The 20,295-nt window shown below is 41.5% G+C and overlaps 1 protein-coding gene across 1 annotated transcript in view; it reads right to left on the bottom strand.

The window, feature by feature from the left end:
- The window catches only part of ZYG11B (zyg-11 family member B, cell cycle regulator), a 90,427-nt gene that overhangs the window by 10,529 nt on the left and 59,603 nt on the right, over positions 1–20,295 (bottom strand). Inside the window, exons 11-13 of the mRNA XM_059135980.1 lie at positions 18,637–18,834; positions 18,459–18,511; positions 16,790–16,887 (exon numbers count right to left, since the gene is read on the bottom strand). Coding sequence (XP_058991963.1) covers positions 16,790–16,887; positions 18,459–18,511; positions 18,637–18,834 — 349 coding nt within the window. The remainder of the gene's footprint in view (positions 1–16,789; positions 16,888–18,458; positions 18,512–18,636; positions 18,835–20,295) is intronic.

Raw genomic sequence — 20,295 nt, 5'->3', positions numbered from 1 at the left:
ACCAGTGGGGACGCAAGTCTTTTAGATAATAAAGCCAGGTAAATTGTTACAAAACCTACAGGTGAAGCCCTATAATTAGATTGAGAGAAAATAAAAATGTAAGGGTTGACGGAATTATGAAAGTTGGAATGTTTAAACAGGTTTTATGTAAAGAAGTTGTGTTTCCTTTACCTAAATGTTTTATGGGAATGAGTCTGGCTGGGGCACACTTCACCTACCTAGGTATAAAATCAAAATTTGTGGATGAAGTCCTAATGGAGGTTACGGTTAAGAACAGAGGCATTAGGGGCGCCTGGGTGGCTCAGTGGGTTAAGCCGCTGCCTTCGGCTCAGGTCGTGATCTCAGGGTCCTGGGATCGAGTCCCATATCGGGCTCTCTGCTCAGCAGGGAGCCTGCTTCCTCCTTTCTCTCTCTGCCTGCCTCTCTGCCTACTTGTGATCTCTCTCTATCAAATAAATAAATAAAATCTTTAAAAAAAAAAAAAAAAAAAAAAAAAGAACAGAGGCATTAAAAAGGGGGGGGGTGTAAAACATTGATGGAATTAAACTAAAAGTCTGTAGGAGAACTGGTATGATTAAATAGGCTTTATGTAAAGTTGTTGCATTTCTTTTACCTGATTGTATTATAAGGATGGACAGTTTATTTGAATAGGGAATGTTTCTCCTACCTAACGCTGTAAGACAGAAAGCACCCAAATCTACCCTCAGGCAATGTTAATTAGACATGTTACATGGGTACCAGAAGATTAAGAAAAGCCCATACGCAGTGTAGAATACAAGGTGAAGTGCTGGTGGGGACAATTTCTCTGTGCCCTACATGAAGGACAGACTGGGGGTTCTAGCAAAAGCCTTTAAGTGCCTCCCAGAGATGACTATTGGGACCCTGGACTAGAGAACTTCCATTTGAGGGGCAATTACTACTGTTCTATTTGATATTATCTGAAACTACCCTTATGACTGAAAAACAAAAAATGATCTTAAGACCTGAAATATGGCTGGTGTTCTGGGCAATGTCAGAGAAACACTCTAATGGGGATGGCAGTGCTGGGAGAGTTCTACAGTAATATGGAAATGGTTTATATAGGATCATGCTACTTAGGGGGAAGGCAGTGAGGATATGATCATGAGCAGGGAGCCTCTTTCTCCCCAGGACCAACTTTGAAAGTGCACAAAGAGTTGCTAGATTCTTTTTTTTTTTATTAACTGATTTTTTTTTTTTAAGATTTTTATTTATTTATTTGACAGAGATCACAAGTAGGCAGAGAGGCAGGTAGAGAGAGAGAAAGGGAAGCAGGCTCCCTGCCTCCCGATGTGGGGCTCGATCCCAGGACCCTGGGACCATGACCTGAGCTGAAGGCAGAGGCTTTAACCCCCTGAGCCACCCAGGCGCCCGAGAGCTGCTAGATTCTATCATCATTTGGATAGTGCCCTATAGACAGCTTTCTACTAATCAACAAAGAGCTACTCAGCTTGTGGACAGTAGTTTCAAGGTGAACAGACAATAATATCCTGCTTGAAAGGCCAGCACTGACTGAAAAAGGTAAAAACAAATCAGCTCTGTGGGCTGAACTGCATGGTGCTTTCCCAACAGTGATTAAAAAACTGAAAAAAGTGGGGGGTGCTTGGGTGGCTCGGTTAGTTAAGTGGCTGCCTTCAACTCAGGTCATGGTCCCAGGATCTTGGAATCGAGCCCCGCATCAGGCTCCCTGCTCAGCAGAGAGCCTGCTTCTCCCTCTCCTTGCTGCTCTGCCTACTTGTGCTATTTCTCTGTCAAACAAATAAATAAAATATTTTTTAAAAAGAAATAAAATAAAAAATTGAAAAATGATAAAAAGCCTGTTTGGGTTTTAACTGACTCAAGGGCAGTGGCCAATAGCCTGGCCATATGGTTGGGCACAAGGGCAACAGACACAGGACCATTAAAGGGATGCTCATATGGGACATGGCTATATGGAAATCACTGTGGGAATCTAAGAAGTATATTAAAATAGGACATTTCTATGCCCATCAGAAGAACTCTCTTCCAGGTTCAGAAGATAATTGAGATAGACATGCAGATATTCCTGTGAACTTGTTCGGGGTGGCCATGTGGGTCCATGAAGTAAGTAGGTATGGTGGTACGACAGCAATGCAGTTATGGGCTGAATCTAGAAATATTCCCCTTGCAATCTTGAGGTACACATTGCCAGTGAGAACTGTTCTATCTGCCAGCAAAATAGAGACTGCAGTTGGCTACGTGGTAAAGTGGGGAGAAGGCCCTGATCATAGCTGGCAAGTCAGAACAATGCTCATAGCCCTGGGGAGGGAGGGAGCTATAAATGGATCTTGACAGAAACTGATGTTGACCCTGGACCGGGCTTTGCTCAGTCAGTGATAGACGTTAACACTTAGAATGCTATAGAGGAACCAACATAAGATATTTCTCCAATATGGACAGCCAACTGCCATTCTTCAGATCAAGGAACATACTTTACAGTGTATAATGCTGATGGAGTTAGGACACACTGCCCCAAAATACATGCTCTTGGCATATTGACTACCTTAAGCTAAAATAGTTTGAGAAAACAGCAGAAGCAGGACGGTCAGTCTGACTTCCCCCCCATCATCCTTCTTCCCTGAAACAGATCATAAAACTCCCATGTGAGAAGTACCCTCCCTAGGTGCCTGAGTGGTGCATTTGGTTGAGTGTCGACCTCTTGGTTTCAGCTCAAGTTGTGATCTCAGGGTTGTGGGATTGAGCCCCAAGTTGTGCACTGCATGGAGTTTGCTTGTGATTCTTTCTCCCTCTCCCTCTGCCCCCTGCTTGTGCTCTCTAGCTTTCTCTAAAATAAATAAATAAATAAATCTTAAAACAAGAAAAAGAAAAAGTATCCTTTCTGTACTAGGAAGAAGGAAGATATTCTTATCTTCAGAGACTATGAATCTGGGAGCTGGGGAATCTGTATAAACCTTGTTTAACTAACCCTTCTTCTTCTAGTCACTCTTCACCATTCACTACCACTAGCCCAAACATCTATGTCCTGTCAATTTTTCAAAAATTTCTTTCTTTATCTAAAAGGTGTAAAATCTTCCTGTTCTGGTCACTTAAGGGCTTCATTCTTTTTTGAAGATTCCCACATATAATTAAAGTTTTAATGAAGTTGGGGTGCCTGGGTAGCTCAGTCAGTTAAGCATCTGAGGTCGTGATCCGAGGGTCGTGAGATCAAGCCCTGTGTGGGACTCCCTCCTCAGTGGGGAGTCTGCTTCTCCCTCTGCCCCTTCCCCTCATGTGCTCTCTGTCTCTTTCTCCCAAATAAATAAATAAAATCTAAAATAATAATAATAATAAAGTTTTAATAAAATGTGTATGCTAGGGGCACCTGGGTGGCTCAGTGGGTTAAGCCTCTTGCCTTCAGCTCAGGTCATGGTCTCAGGGTCCTGCGGTTGAGCCCCACATTGGGCTCTCTGCTTAGCAGGGAGCCTGCTTTCCCCTCTCTCTCTGCCTACTTGTGATCTCAATCTCTCTGTTAAATAAATAAATAAAATACTAAAAAAAAATTATATGCTGGGGCACCTGGGTGGCTCAGTCAGTTGAGCATCCCACTCTTTTTTTTTTTTTTTTTTAAAGATTTTATTTATTTATTTGACAGACAGAGATCACAAGCAGGTAGAGAGGCAGGCAGAGAGAGAGAGAGGAGGAAGGAGGCTCCCTGCTGAGCAGAGAGCCTGATGCGGGACTCGATCCCAGGACCCTGAGATCATGACCCGAGCCGAAGGCAGAGGCTTAACCCTCTGAGCCACCCAGGCACCCCGAGCACCCCACTCTTGATTTCAGCTCAGGTCATGGTCTCAGGGATCTAGCCCCACCTGGGTGCTGCAGTCAGTGGGGAGTCTGCTTAAGCTTCTCTCTCTCCCTCTGCCCCTCCTCCTGCTGACGCACTCTCTAAAATAAGTAATCTTAAAACATTTTTTAAATGTGTATGGTTTTCTTTGTAAATCTGTTTTTGTCAGTTTAATTTTCAGACCCATGTGATCCCTTGAGGTAGCCACCTGGGTCCACAGAATGCATGGATCTGGGGTACTGCAGCATTGCAGAGACAGGCTGAATCTAGAGAGATTCTTTTTGTAACTCTGAGGCACAAATTGCCAGAGAGTTGAGTAAACTTTTTCCTCCCTTCCAAGGTCCAGCAATTGGCAGAGAGACAGATCTTCCTCAGGGTAACAGTTTCAGTTTCAAAGGATTAGATTGGGCAATTCATATATTGGTTATTTTAAAAAGTAGGGTAGAGGTGTGATACAGGCCTGAAGCGCTGGATTTCATGCCCCCCCCCTTTTAAAGAGTTTATGTATTTATTTGACAGACAGAGATCATAAGTAGGCAGAGAGGCAGGCAGAGAGAGAGAGGGGGAAGCAGACTCCCTGCTGAGCAGAGAGCCCAATGCGGGGCTCGATTCCAGGACCCCAAGACCATGACCCGAGCCAAAGACAGAGGCTCTAAACCGCTGAGCCACCTAGGCACCCCGGATTTCATGTCTTTGTGAGAGTATGTTCATGTCCAAAATGAGTGGGGCTAAAGGAGTGTCCCCAGGAGATATTCTTCTGTTTTTCTCATAGAGCTAGAGAAGAGGCAGTAGGAAAGGATGCTGTGATGACTATGTAATTCTTGCCAAGGGAGGATACTGTTAAAATGACTATATACATTTCTCCTTCTCCTTCTTCCCATACTACTTAAACTTTAAAAAAATTCCCAACCTGACACAGTGGTCACAGGACCAGGGCTGCAATTCCAAATGGTGAAAGCAGGAATGATTTTTTTTTTTTTTAAGATTTTATTTATTTGAGGGGTGCCTGGGCAGCTCAGTGGGTTAAAGCCTCTGCCTTCGGGTCAGGTCATGGTCCCAGGGTCCTGGGATCGAGCCACGCATCGGGCTCTCTGCTCCGTTGAGAGCCTGCTTCCTCCTCTCTCTCTCTGTCTGCCTCTCCGCCTACTTGTGATCTCTGTCTGTTAAATAAATAAAATCTTAAAAAAAATTAAAGATTTTATTTATTTGAGAGAGAGAGAGAGAGTGAGAGAGCATGAGAGGGGAGGTCAGAGGTAGAAGCAGACTCCCCATGGAGTTGGGAGCCCAATATGGGACTCTATCCCAAGACTCCGGGATCATGACCTGAGCTGAAGGCAGTCGCTTAACCAACTGAGCCACCCAGGCACCCAGCAGGGATAATTCTTAAGCAAGAAACTGTAACTATGTTGTAAAGAGAATTCCCCCAGGGCGTAATGGGGATGGGCTGTGCCTTCATTCCACGTGATAGAACTGGGATTAAGTGAATGCAGTTATACTGCCTGGAGGTAAAACAGCCCACAAGTTCTGTGACTAACCTACCCTTACCTCTCTGAATGAGAGCTGACTGAGTGGGAGGGTTACTGCCTGCAAGCTAGACCAACACAGAAGTCAGAACTTACAATCTTCTGAAGGTGGAAAAGTTTGGGTATAAATGAAAAGAAAGAAAAATAGTAGCTAAGGACTGAAATGAACAAATGGGTCATGTCATGAGAGAAATCCAATACAACACTACACTTTGAAAGAAGCTCAGAGCCAACAGATAACTCTTGGCTAAATTTTACCAGCTTCCTGATAACAAATATATGCTTTCACCTTAAGATCACTTCTGCCTTTGGAGTATCTAATATCTAATGGAAGCATGCAAAGCTCAATGGCCTTGCCCTGGCAGAAATTTTCATATGATGTATTAATGACTAAATGGGACTCTCATAATGTACTAGTATCTGTTAACTGTTATGATCCTTTTGTTGTAAAGAATCTGTAAAGAATCAGACTGGGGGGGCGCCTGGGTGGCTCAGTGGGTTAAGCCGCTGCCTTCGGCTCAGGTCATGATCTCAGGGTCCTGGGATCGAGTCCTGCATCGGGCTCTCTGCTCAGCAGGGAGCCTGCTTCCCTCTATCTCCCTCTCTGCCTGCCTCTCCGTCTGCTTGTGATCTCTCTCTGTCAAATAAATAAATAAAATCTTAAAAAAAAAAAAAAAAAAAGAATCAGACTGGGGTGGCCTGTGGTAGAATAAGAAATATATTCGGTCTTTGTCTCAGGTTCATGGCAGAGCTCCTCAAACCGTTGGAATTTCCCAATAGGAGTATCTTGTCATTACTAGGAGTCCCTTTTGACTACATGCTAATAAGGTGACAGAGTCGAGTCCCTAGCCAGCTTCAGAATGGAGCTGGTCACCAGAAAGACCAAATGATTAGAAGGTTGGACCTTTCAGCCCCACTCTTGGATCCTAGTAAAGGTAAGTGGGGAGGGCACAGGTTAAGCTCTATAAAAACTTTTTAAAGATTTTATTTATTTATTTGACACAGAGAGAGATCACAAGTAGCCCAAGAGGCAGGCAGAGAGAGAGGGGTAAGGAGGCTCCCTGCTGAGCAGAGAGCCTGATGTGGGGCTTGATCCCAGGACCCTAAGATCATGACCTGAGCCAAAGGCAAGGCAGAGGCTTAACCCACTGTGTCACCCAGGCACCCCCTATAAAAACTCTTGAACAAGAAGATATGATGAACTTTCATGTTGGTGAATACATCCACATGCCTGGAGGATGGTACACCCCAGTTCTCTAGGGACAGAAGCTCCTGTACTCAGGACACATCTGGAACCCACCCTATGTACCTCTTAATCTGGCTATCCATCTATATCCTTTATAATATCCTTTACGATAAACTGTTAAGTAAATGTTTCTCTGCATTGTGAACTGCTCTAGCAAATTAATCAAACAAAGGAGGGGGTTGTGCAAACCTCCAATTTGGTCCTGGCGTCTGAAGTGGGGATAGCAGCCCTGTGGGACTGTGAGATCTGATGCCATCTCCAGGTAAATATTGTCAGAAATGAATTAAATTTGTAAGTCACCTTTTCAGACTTGCTGATAATTAGAGAACTGCTTGGTAAGGTGTGGAAAACACACATCTTACAGCCACAAAACACTGTCTTGGTTACTGTAGTTTACAGTATACCTTGAAGTCAGGCAGTGTAAGTCCTCCAATTTTGTTCATTTTCCTAAGTTTTTGTTTTGTTTTGCTTTGAGAGAGCAAGTAAGTGAGCAGGGGAAGGGTGGGGAGAAAGAGAATCTTTTTTTTTTTTTTTTTTTTAAACAGATAAAGGAGGCTAAATTTTATTTCCAGTTTGCAAGAAAAAGAAGTTGCATACATAACCTGCAGTACAAAGGATTTGGCTTCAACATAATGAAGGTCTCTTCCTCTCTCTTTTTCTTTCTTTCTTGACATACAGGAATAATACTGGTTTAACGAGATGAGAAAATATTTTCATGAGAGAATCTTTTTTTTTAAAGATTGTATTTATTTATTTGACAGAGAGAGAGTAGTCAGAGAGGCAGGAGGAGAGAGATGGGGAAGCAGGCTCCCTTCTGAGCAGAGAGCCCGATATGGGCTCCATCCCAGGACCTGAGCCGAAGGCAGAGGCTTTAACCCACTGAGCCAACCAGGCAACCCTCTTTCTTCTTCTTCTTTTTTTTTTTTAATAAAGATTTTATTTTTTTATTTGACAGAGAGAGAGATCACAAGTAGGCAAAGAGGCAGGGGTAGGGGGGAGCAGGCTCCCTGCTGAGCAAAGAGCCTGATGTTGGGCTCCATCCCAGGACCCTGAGATCATGGCTTGAGCTGAAGGCAGAGGCTTAACCCATTGAGCTTCCCAGGTGCCCCACTTCTGGGTCTATTTCAATCGTCCATTTTTTTTCCTCATTATGGGTAATTTTTTCCCCTACTTATCCCCTCATCTAGTTGTAAAGGCCTATTTAGCCAGAGCGGCCCCACCCTGGTTGAACAGCAATTTTGTTGTTTATGCAGTAAAGCTTAAATTGACCCTGCCCGCCCAGGGGAACTTACTTAAAAGCAAGTCCGGGAAGCCAGTCCCAGGTAACAAAGCCCAAATACAAGGGTGGAGATAACAGGTCAGGTGGAGATAACACCCAAATGCAGGGATGAGTCGGGTCAGGGAGAGACATCCAATCAGTGAAGCGCACACACTGTATCCCTAGCTACCAAAGAGTGTGGGCCCTGCCTTTTGGGTGCCAATTCTGACTAAGGTGATAGGCTAGTTCAAATAGCTACTATGGGGTGAACTGTAATTCAATTGGCCACCCGTGTGTGATCTAGCACGACTGTGCAGCTTTCTCTGTGTGTTACAATCTCATTCGCCACCTGTGTGTGGCCAGGCCCAACCACATGGCCTTTGCTCTATTAAAGTTGGTCTGTGAGGCAGGGAGGGGTCACCCTCTCTGTAAGGGGGCAGCCCCGATGGGTGTGTTCGACTGTCGGTTTGATTCTTTTTTTTTTTTTTTTTTTTAAAGATTTTATTTATTTATTTGACAGAGATCACAAGTAGGCAGAGAGGCAGGCAGAGAGAGTGAGAGGGAAGCAGGCTGCCTGCTGAGCAGAGAGCCTGATGCGGGACTCCATCCCAGGACCCTGAGATCATGACCTGAGCCGAAGGCAGCGGCTTAACCCACTGAGCCACCCAGGCACCCCGGTCAGTTTGATTCTTTTTTTTTTTTTTTTTTTTTAAAGATTTATTTATTTATTTGACAGACAGAGATCACAAGTAGGCAGAGAGGCAGACAGAGAGAGAGGAGGAAGCAGGCTCCCTGCTGAGCAGAGAGCCCGGGACCCTGAGACCATGACCTGAGCCGAAGGCAGAGGCTTAACCCACTGAGCCACCCAGGTGCTCCGTCAGTTTGATTCTTGATGCTTGGCGCGAAATAAAGCTTTGCTTGACCTTCGCTTTGTATCAGTCTTGCTCCTTTGACCATGGACCCATTACTGGGGGACCTAACACTAGCAACTTTTACAAAAAGATTCTTTATTTGAGAGAGAGAGACAGAGAGTATGTGTGCACATGAGCAGGGGAAGGGCAGAGGAAGAGGGAGAGAAAATCTCAGATCTATGTCCCGCTGAGCATGGAGCCTAACATGGGACTTGACACCCAAGCACCCCCTCATCTAGCTCTTTTTATCAGATACCAAATATGTTGTTGAGTGTCTACAGATTTTGTTGTCTTTTTAAAAAAGAGTACTTAGTTTTTCTCTAGCAGAAAGTTAGTTCCCCACAACTAAATGATCAACTAAATTTCGACAAAGCAGGAAAGAATACCCAAGGGAAAAAAGACAGTCTCTTCAACAAATGGTGTTGAGGGAACAGAAGCAAGCTGAGGACAAAGCAAAACTGACACTCCACTACCCTCCACCCCTATGGGATATATGTGACATTCCTCATGCACTCAGGGCAGCCCTAAAGGTAAGGAAAGGAAAAACAAATAGTTAACTAATAGAGATCACCTCCTAAGTCTCCCTCAGTTTACAAATGTCTTAGCAATTTACAAGAACAAAGCATTTCTATCAATGGTCTAACTTCCAGAAGGAAATTCAATATAATTAAATGTCCTTATAATCTGCAGCCCATTGAGAGATACTTGAAGCAGACAAAGTGTAATGTTCCTCAAGGAAGCTCCCAACTATTTTACTGTTAATGACTTACTAGAGGGGTAAACAACCTTAACCTGACAATGGCAAGTCCTCCAGTATCCTATGAGTCTTCTTTAACATATGAAAGTTCTTTCTTGAAACCTCTTTTCCTTACCTTCCCCAACCCCATAGTATATAATCAGCCACTCCTCAGAACCCTGGGGCAGCAGCTCTTTCTGCCCACAGGTCCAGTCCCATGCTTTAATAAACCACCATTCTGCACCAAAGACAGCTCTAGCTTCTTTCTTGGTCACTGGCTCTGGACCTCATGCCACCAAACCTCACCTATATTCTAAAACCACATCAATGTTGGGAAAACTGGACTATTCCTTATACCATACAGAAAAATAAATTCAAAATGGATGAAAGACCTAACTGTGAAGCAGGAAACTATCAGAATCCTAGAGAAGAATACAAGCAACAACCTCTTTGACCTTGGCTGTAGCAACTTCTTACTGGATGTCACTGGAGGCAAGGGAAACAAAAGCAAAAATGAACTGGTGGGACTTAATCAAGGTAAAAGTTTCTGCAAAGTGAAGGAAAAAATCAAGAAAACTACCTACCCACCCTGCTTGTGTTCCCTCTCTCATGGTGTCTCTGTCTGTCAAGTAAATCAATAAAAAATTTTTAAAAGATTTTTATTGATTTATTTGACAGAGAGTGAGAGAGGAAACACAAGCAGAGGAAATGGGAGAGGGAGAAGCAGGCTTCCCGCCAAGCAGGGAGCCCGATGGAGGGCTCCATCCCAGGACCCTGGGATCATGACCCGAGCCAAAGGCAGGCGCTTAATGACTGAGCCACCCAGGTGCCCCAATAAGTAAAATCTTAAAAAAAAAAGAAAAAAGAAAAAAGAGTTAGTATCCAAAATCTATAAAGAACTTATCAAACTCAATACCCAAAAAACAAATAATCCAGTTAAGAAATAGGCAGAAGACATGAATAGGCATTAGGGAAATACAAATCAAAACCACGATGAGGTACCACCTCACATCCATCAGAATGGCTAAAATTAAAAACACAGGAATTAAGAGATGTTGGCGAAAATATAGAGAAAGAGGAGCCCTCTTATGCTTTTGATGGGAACGTAAATTGGTGCAGCTACTCTTGAAAACAGTATTGAGGTTCCTCAGAAAGTTAAAAATAGAACTACCCTATGACCAGAAATTGCACTATAGTAGGTATTTACCCAAAGGATACAAAAATACATGTTAAGTTGGTTTACATATATCCGGACACGTTTGTAGCAGCATTATTAACAGTAGCCAAACTATTGAAAGAGCCCAGGTGTCCACTGACTAATGAATGGATAAAGAAGATGTGATATATACATACAATGGACTATCACTCAGCCATCAAAAGAATGAAATCTTGCCATTTGCTATGATGGGGATGGAGCTAGAATGTGTTACGCTAGGCAAACTAAGTCAGAGAAATACAAGTACTACCGGATTTCACTCATAAGTGGAATTTAGGAAACAAAACAGATGAATGCATGAAAGGGGGGAAAAAAAGGAAGAGAGAAAAGCACCCCATAAGAGATTCTTAAGGATAGGGGCGCCTGGGTGGCTCAGTGGGTTAAGCCGCTGCCTTCGGCTCAGGTCATGATCTCAGAGTCCTGGGATCGAGTCCCGCATCGGGCTCTCTGCTCAGTGGAGAGCCTGCTTCCCTCTCTCTCTCTCTGCCTGCCTCTCCATCTACTTGTGATTTCTCTCTGTCAAATAAATAAATAAAATCTTTAAAAAAAAAAAAAAAAAAAAAAAAAAAAAAAAAAAAAAAAAAAAAGAGATTCTTAAGGATAGAGAACAGGGGCGCCTGGATGGCTCAGTGGGTTAAGCCGCTGCCTTTGGCTCAGGTCATGATCTCAGGGTCCTGGGATCGAGTCCCGCATCGGGCTCTCTGCTCAGCAGGGAGCCTGCTTCCCTCTCTCTCTCTGCCTGCCTCTCCATCTACTTGTGATTTCTGTCAAATAAATACATAAAATCTTAAAAAAAAAAAAAGATAGAGAACATATTGAGGGTTGATGGAGGGAGGTTAAGTGGGGGTAGGTTGGGTTAAATGGGTAATGGGTATTAAGGAGGGTACTTATGATGGGCATTGGGTTTATACATGAGTGATGAATCACTAAATTCTACTCCTAAAACCAGTATTACACTATATGTTAACTAACAAGAATTTAAATAAAAAATTGGGGAAAAATAAGTTAATTTATTTTCAGAGCAACTAACTTAACCATTTCAAGACTTGTTTTTAAGCTTTGTTAGGATTGCCCTAGAGAAGTCTTTATTTTAGGGCTCATTTAATCTTTTCTAGCACCTGTACTGAATGCCCCAGGTATTAAGTTCTTTCTACTGTTTGGAACTCTAGTATTTCCAAACCCTGTGTGAGGTCCAAGTGTTATTCGGTTAATAGATCCTTGGTATTCTTTCTCAAGCCCAAAGGAGTCTCACCCTAGGCATTTACCACTCACTAATTAGCAAAAGACTCAAGATATCCTTAGAAAGATTTCTGAAGTCCCTTCTAGATGTAGCAGTCACCTCTGCATTATTCTGCCTCATAAATCCCATAAATTTTGTCTCATATCTCAATCTCTTTTTTTTAAAGATTTCACTATTTGACAGAGAGAGAGAGAAAGCACAAGTTGGGGGGGGGGCAGCAGAGGGAGAGGGAAGAGTAGGCTCCCCCTGAGTAAAGAACCTGATGTAAGGCTCCATCCCAGGACTCTAGGATCATGACCTAAACCGAAGGCAGCCACTTAACCAACTGAGGCCCCCGGGTATCCCTCCAATACCTCAATTTTACCAAACTCTTGATTTTTGTCTCCTCAGTTCAATAAAATTGCTGTGCTGTACTTGGTTCTCTCTCAGGGATGGGGATCTTTGCTGCCTTCTTCTGCCTAATGTCTATAAAGATTTGTTTCAAATCTTCCCCACCCTGCATTTTCTATTATTAATGGCTAGAGGGCTAGTCTGGTATAAGTTATTATGTCATGGCCCCCAGAGTATGTTTCTGCTTATATAATTTTCTATCATGTCTTCACTTACAATAACATGCAAATATACTTTTTTTTTTTTTTTGGGTATTTCAACATTATTTAATGTTTGTCTATTGCTGGACCTCTAGGTTAGAGTTATTTGCTATTATAAATAATGGTATGATTAATATCTCTCGCTCAAACAAGTGTTTGTAATTTTAAAATTAAAAAGTAGGGGCACCTGGGTGGCTCAGTGGGGTAAGATAAGCCTCTGCCTTTGGCTCAGGTCACGGTCTCGGGGTCCTGGGATCGAGCCCCGCGTTGGTCTGTCTGCTCAGGGGGGAGCCTGCTTCCCCCTCTCTCTGCCTGCCTCTCTGCCTACTTGTGATTTCTCTGTCAAATAAATAAATAAAATCTTAAAAAAATTAAAAGGTACTTAAACATTCATCAATAGGAAAGTGACTATATAAATTACTGCTAAGTTCATTTATTATTAAGTATAGAGGCATATGTTAAGGGTTGAGCTATGACCCCCAAAAAGATAGGTTAAAGTCCTAATCCTCAGTACTTCAGAATGTGATCTTATTTGGGAACAAAGTTGTTCGTAATGTAGTTAAGATGAACTTACTAGGGTGGACCTTAATCCAGTATGACTGGTATTCTCTGATGAAAAGGAGAGATGTGGACACAGAAATGGATACACACAGAAAATAATATGAAGACACATAAGGAGAAGATGATCATCTGACAGGAGTGATGCATGTATAAGCCAATGACTGCCACGGATTGGCAGCACATACCTGTAGCAAGAAGCAAGGCCAGTTCTCCCCTAGAACTGTCAAAGAAAAGACAGCCCCAATGACACCTTAATTTTAGACTTCTAGTCTCCAGAATTGAAAGAAAAACATTCCTGGGGCACCTGGGTGGCTCAGTGGGTTAAGCTTCTGCCTTCAGCTCAGGTCATGATCTCAGGCACCTGGGATCAAGCCCCGCATCGGGCTCTCTGCTCAGCAGGGAACCTGCTTCCCCTCCCTCTCTGACTGCCTCTCTGCCTACTTGTGATCTCTCTGTCTGTCAAATAAATAAATAAAATCTTAAAAAAAAAAAAGAAAGAAAGAAAGAAAGAAAAACATTCCTGTTTTTTTTAAAAAAAGATTTTATTTATTTTATTTGAGAGAGAGCAAGAAAGAGCACACACAAGAAGAGGGAGTGGGAGAAGGAGAAGCAGACTCCCTGTTGAGCAGGGAGCCTGATGTGGGGCTCGATCCCAAGACCCTGCCTGGGATCAGGACCTGAGCCGAGGGCAGACAGTTAACCAACTGAACCACCCAGGCGCCCCAAACCTTCCTGTTGTTTTAAGACACCCACATATGGAACTTTGTTATTAGTCCTAGGAAACTAACATGTCATATGATAAAGGTTATGCGATTATTAAAAATCATGTTGTTAAACTTTCTAAAATATGGGAAAATGCTCATTATAATATGTGAAATAGGTAACATTATTATTCCCATTTAACAAACATGGAAACTGAGATCCTAGGCTTAATAAATTGCTCAAGCTGGCATACACAGTAAGTGCTATAACATAATTTGAATCCAGGTAGATTCCTGTGTGCCCTTAACTTCCAAGCCATACTATCTCTTAATTATTAAAAGCTGTAAGCAGCATTAGAACTTTTAATGCAAACTGAGAAGCAAATTCCATTTAAATAAAGTAAGCCTGGGAAGCAAGAATGCAGAAATCTGAATTACCCAAGTTGGAGATAAAATACTTTAACATTCCCCAATTATAGTGCATTTTATTTATTGTCTTTTTTTTTTTTTTTAAAGTCATCTTTATACCCATTATGGGGCTCTCAATCCCCAGATCAAGAGTCTCATGCTCTACTGATTGAGCCAGCCGGGTGTCCCTCCAGTCCATTTTATTTCATTTTTTATTTTATTCTAGATTTTATTTTTAAGTAATCTCTATACCCAGTGGGGGGCTTGACCTTACAACCCCAAGATTAAGAGTTGCGTGTTCTACTGACTAAGACAGCCAGGCATCCCCCCTACAGTGGATTTTACAATAAAATTTTCAGGGTGGTTACTCCACAGAATAAACCTAAATGAACACCTACACCTAAAAGTAATCATTAAAAAAGAAAAAAACACATATGAATATATACTATTCCTTGTTATGTTTTGTTTTCTCTTACAAAACTGTGAAAAGCCCATTCCTTGAGTAATGAAGAAAGAAACCTAGAGATTAGAAGCTAGATATAACATGGGGGTAGGCTGTTAAGAAACTAGGGAGTTCTCAGAACCTGTAGGGATAATAAAAGGAGGAAATTTTTAGATCAGAGTTAGATTGTTTGTTTGTTTTTTTAATTTTTTAAAAAAAGATTTTTATTTATTTATTTGACAGACAGAGATAACAAGCAGGCAGAGAGGCAGGCAGAGGGAGAGGGGGAAGCAGGCTCCCTGCTGAGCAGAGAGCCCGATGCGAGGCTCGATCCCAGGACCCTGGGATCATGAACTGAGCTGAAGGCAGAGGCTTTAACCACCTGAGCCACCCAGGCGAGAGGCAGATTATGTTTATGAATAAACTGGGAATTTGGTAGGAAAGGTCAGAAAAGCTTCCAGGTAGAAGTTTAGTTGGATACAAAGCAGTTTTGTCTGTCACATCCCATTCCCTAAACCCTCCTCTTCTGTCTAACCAACATAAGAGTTTTTACTAAGTCACCTTTTTGCAGTATGCACTGAATTTTCATCAAAGAATAAGAAAGTATCTAATAAAATGTTATTGCTATTTCCTACAAGACGCTCATGTTTCTTATATGAGGCCATTTATAATATCACCCCTATTGAGATCCTATAAAAGAAATTTAATTTATAGTTAATTGCTCGGAAAAGCTTTAGATTCCCATGAGGATATGGAATAGTTTTTCCTCCTTACACAGAAAGAGAATCATGTAGCTGATTTGCAGCCCAGTCACAAAAAGAACCTGAATCATTATGGATGGTCTACATATTTACATTCTATTATTTTTCCTATAGTTTTTAATTTCTATTCAAAATTATTTTTCCTTGATCCTGATTTTATTTTTTTTAAGATTTTATTTATTTATTTGACAGAGAGAAATCACAAGTAGTCGTAGAGGCAGGCAGAGAGAGAGAGAGGGAAGCAGGCTCCCTGCTGAGCAGAGAGCCCGATGCGGGACTCGATCCCAGGACCCTGAGATCATGACCTGAGCCGAAGGCAGCGGCTTAACCCACTGAGCCACCCAGGCACCCCTTGATCCTGATTTTTAACTTCAAATATTTTATACCCAAAGTGTTTCTACTATTAAAGTGTTTCTTATGTAATGTTTCAATTCATTCATGGAATGAGTTTTTATTAATAAATAAATAATGAAGAGTTATTATCACAACCCTCAAAAAAGTGTAATACAGAATCTGATCTAAATTCTTGCTTCTCCAGAGACCATGGGTGGTGAGAGCAATATCTTACTAAACAATGGCATTTTGTGAGGATAAGGAGTGGAAACTGGAATGAACCATAAACACTGCTTGCCTTAAAGCTTTTGCTTTTGCATATGGACTCACTGTAGGCGCCTAATCTTCATACTCCATGAGGTCAGAACAGTGCCTCATCTACCACTGTCATTTAGTATCTAGTATTATGAAGCTAATTCTGAAAGAATATATTTAGTTTATAACCTAAGATATTCTCTCTCTCTATTTATTTATTTATTTATTTATTTGGCAGTCAGAGACCACAAGTAGGCAGAGAGGCAGAGAGAAAAAGGGGGAAGCAGGCTCCCTGCTGAACAGAGAGCCTGATGTAGAGCTCGATCCTAGGACCCTGGGATCATGACCTGAGCTGAAGGCGGACACTTAACTGACTGAGCCATCCAGGCACCCCTCTTTTTTTTTTAAATGATTTTATTTATTGAGAAAGAGTATAAGCAGGGGGAGGGGCAAAGAGAGGGAGAAGCAGACTCCCTGCTAAGCAGGGACCCCAGTGCAGGACTCGGGCCCTGAGGGAAAGGCAGACACTTAACAGACTGAGCCACCCAACGTCCCTCTCTCTCTCTCTGTTTAAAGACAACGTGGGGCTTGAACTCACGATCCTGAGATCAAGAGTCATATGCTTTACCAACTGAGCCAGCCAGGTACCTCTAAAGATTCTCTTATACTGTATCTTTTAAAATCTGTGTTCTTAAAAAAATTCAACTCAATTTACCATGTAGAAATGGTATTCCTGTCTAAAGAGAATTTCACTGAAAAAAGAAAAACATAGGTTTTTTTGTACATACGATTCTTGCTGCAGACATGTTGCATGGCCCAAACTGCCCACAGCTGGACTCCTGGTGTGGTAAAACAGCCAAGTAATGGGAAAAATGGATTAAAGGACCTAAAATTTCAAAAGAAAAAAGTTACATACTATACTTAGTATCATTTTCTCCCCCCATACTTAGTGTCATTTTCTAAAGCAATAATTCCTGAGCTTCCATTCTAAAAATTTCATCTACTATTTTCAAACTAATATAAGTGAACTATAATATATTTTTTCTTTGTGTTAGCCATTTGAGAAAGGATAGTATTCAGATAAAAGTTTTGGTATAAAAGATGGAAGGTGATCAGAATAAGGTACTAACGGAGAGAAATGTTTTTTTCAAAAGTACTCTTTTGGTCTTGAAAATAAACATTTGGAGAATAGCAGACTTTGATTTGGAAACTTAGAAAAGGAGGAGTCAGTTGATAACTAACTCGTAGAATATCATGAGGGTCTAGAATTAGCCTTTCTGTTTCTCAAGGTCTTCTGCCCCAACATAGGCAGAACATTAAGTTGGGGGAATCAAAAATGTTGCCAGTACCAGCATTTATGAAGTAGAGAATAAAAGTAAGATGCAATAGTATTACTTATGTAGCAACATGGAGTATATCTGGTAATCAGTAACTTAACTATCAAGACACCTAATTGTCATAAACAGTTAGGCATCCAGTATGCAATTTAAGAAATTATTACAGTTTCACAAACTAACCTGGTGCTACTTCTTTTAATGTGTCATCTTGTCTTGGACCTCTCTGCATTAATACATTATTTCTTCTTCCTAAAATCTTCTGCCCATACTTAGTTTTCTCTCAAAACTCAGCTCATACTCTATTTCCTCTAGAAGCATTTTACCACTCTCATCTTTAATTTTATAGAACCCTATCCATATAACTAGCTTAAGAGTGAACTATATTTGATTCACATTTTGTTTTTCCTCAGTAGACTCTAAGGTTCTTTTTTTTTCCTTTCTTTTTCTATGATTTATTTATTTTTGAGACAGAGAGAGCACGAATAGGAGGAGCAGGGGGAGAGGGAGAGAATCTCAAGCAGACTCCATGCTGGCTCTGTGCAGCTCAGACTCACAACCCTGAGCTAAACCCAACCCAACCAACTGTGCCACTCGGGCACCCCAGCTGTAAGGTTCTTGTATGTGGGCAGAATGTCTTACTCATCTTTGAATTTCAAGCACACAGAAGCACACAGAAAAAGTCCTTGGCACTTGTCTTCAATAAATGTGGAATGAAGGAAGGACTACTGAATGACATGTAGCAGAAAAAAGTAAAAACACTTTGATCTTTTAAAAAACCAGTAAAAAGATAGATGCCTGGGACGCCTGGGTGGCTCAGTTGGTTAAGCGACTGCCTTCGGTTCAGGTCATGATCCCAGCATCCTGGGATTGAGTCCCGCATCGGGCTCCTTGCTCAGCAGGGAGCCTGCTTCTCCCTCTGCCTCTGCCTGCCATTCTGTCTGCCTGCGCTTGCTCTCTCTCCCTCTCTCTCTCTGACAAATAAATAAAATCTTTAAAAAAAAAAAAAAAAAAAAAAAGATAGATGCCTGAGGGAAAATACATTATACACCTAGTAGGAATGATCTCTAAGCAAGCAAAATGACTAGGTTACTAGCTTAATACTAATTATCTTGCTAATTACCTGTATGCCACCATCTCACACTCTGGAGTTGGCCATTTCAAAATAGCTGAATGCTGCAAGACACACAAGAAAGAGCACAATATTTATTTAGCACTGCATTACTGTAATATGAGCCTCTGAAAGTTTAACTACTATGAATGTTGTTTGTATGCTTCTAAAAAATACCAAACGACCCTACCAGATCATCCAGAAGAGAATTCCTCTGGCTACGGCTCAATGTCCAAGCTTGTTCACCTCTAGATATTAAATGGGCAATGATTCCAGCTGCGAAGTAACTGACTTCCACTTCAACACTATGTAAGAGGCTACTGATGTGGTCTATAAAATCCTTCCACATTAATTCAGAATGCAATTCTTGTACTTCAGCTATATTATTCTGGAAAAAAAGAGGATATAAAAATTAAAGTATTATGAACAATAAATGGCTAACCGGCCCTTTGCATTCCAAGAAGGAACTCACTGGGCTTAATAACAGTCTTCATCTTTTGTACATATGCCAATACATGTTTAAATCATTACACTTTCTGTCCCTTTTTTATTTTTTTATTTTTATTTTTTTTAAAAGATTTTATTTATTTATTCGACAGAGAGAGATCACAAGTAGGCAGAGAGGCAGGCAGAGAGAGAGAGAGGAGGAAGCAGGCTCCCTGCTGAGCAGAGAGCCCGACGTGGGACTCGATCCCAGGACCCTGAGATCATGACCTGAGCCGAAGGCAGCGGCTTAACCACTGAGCCACCCAGGCGCCCCAAGCTTAACTTTAGAATGTGTACAGTCTATTTTTCACCAGCATGAATAATTAATCATCACTCCTCTCTAATCTCACACATTCAAATAAGAAAAGACATTTCAGGTGGCTCAGTTGTTAAGTGTTTGCTTTCAGGTCAAGTCATGATCCTGGGGTCCTGGGATTAGGCCCTGAGTCAGTCAGGGACCCTGCTTCTTCCTCTCCCTCTGCCCCTCACCATTGCTCATGCTTTCTCTGTCTCAATGAATAAACAAAATTTTTTAAAAAGTAAAGGCATTTTACTTTTTTTTTTTTTTTTTGGCATTTTACTTTTGTTTTTCATATTCTTCCCTATTTGCATTTTTTACATAGCATTTTTATAGTGACAAAAGTAAGAAAAGAAAGAAAAAAAAGAAAGAAACAAAGACCCTCTGAGGACACACTTTGAACTTAAAGCCCCAGAGAAGATGATACATCACAGTGCTAAATTACAATGGACAATGAAAACAATCCATAATAAGAATAACAGCAGTAGATAGCTCTGAACCTCATACTGTGAGACAGTAACTGATAAAAAAAGTAAAACAAACAAACAAATGCCAACCCCCCAACAAAGACACCACTACTAAAACAAAAAACAAAGGAAAGAGCAAAACAGAACATCAAAAGAACAATGGCCATTCTTGGGACACCTGTCTGCCTCAACAGTAGAGCATGCAACTCTTGATGTTGGGGTTGTAAGTTCAAATTCCATGTTGGGGGTAGAGATTACTTAAAACAAAAATAAAGTTCTTAAAAAAAAAAAAAAAGAATTATGGCCATTCTTTCCTGCCATAAAGAAGTTATTAGAAAACCAGACAAACTAGAGAACTGTTTTTTGATAGTGGACAACAGGTATACAAGAATGTCTATACCTGAGAGAAAGTATTCAAATGGGGCAGTTTCCAGGATTGCTGTGCAGGTATGGGGAGCCTAAAGAGAATCCAGCAGTTTTTGCTGAATTGAGGAGACAGAGATCGGTGATCAAGATGGCCAAGGAAGCAAAAATGTGCAGAACAGAGTACTAGAAAAAATAAAGCTCCAGAGAGGAAGAGAGAAAGATACCTGCAGAA

Source organism: Mustela lutreola, chromosome 10 (genome assembly GCF_030435805.1).
Source record: "Mustela lutreola isolate mMusLut2 chromosome 10, mMusLut2.pri, whole genome shotgun sequence".
In the NCBI taxonomy this organism is placed as follows: domain Eukaryota; kingdom Metazoa; phylum Chordata; class Mammalia; order Carnivora; family Mustelidae; genus Mustela; species Mustela lutreola.
The sequence above is the reverse complement of the archived record's forward strand: the minus strand, read 5'-3'. Positions and strand labels throughout refer to the sequence as shown.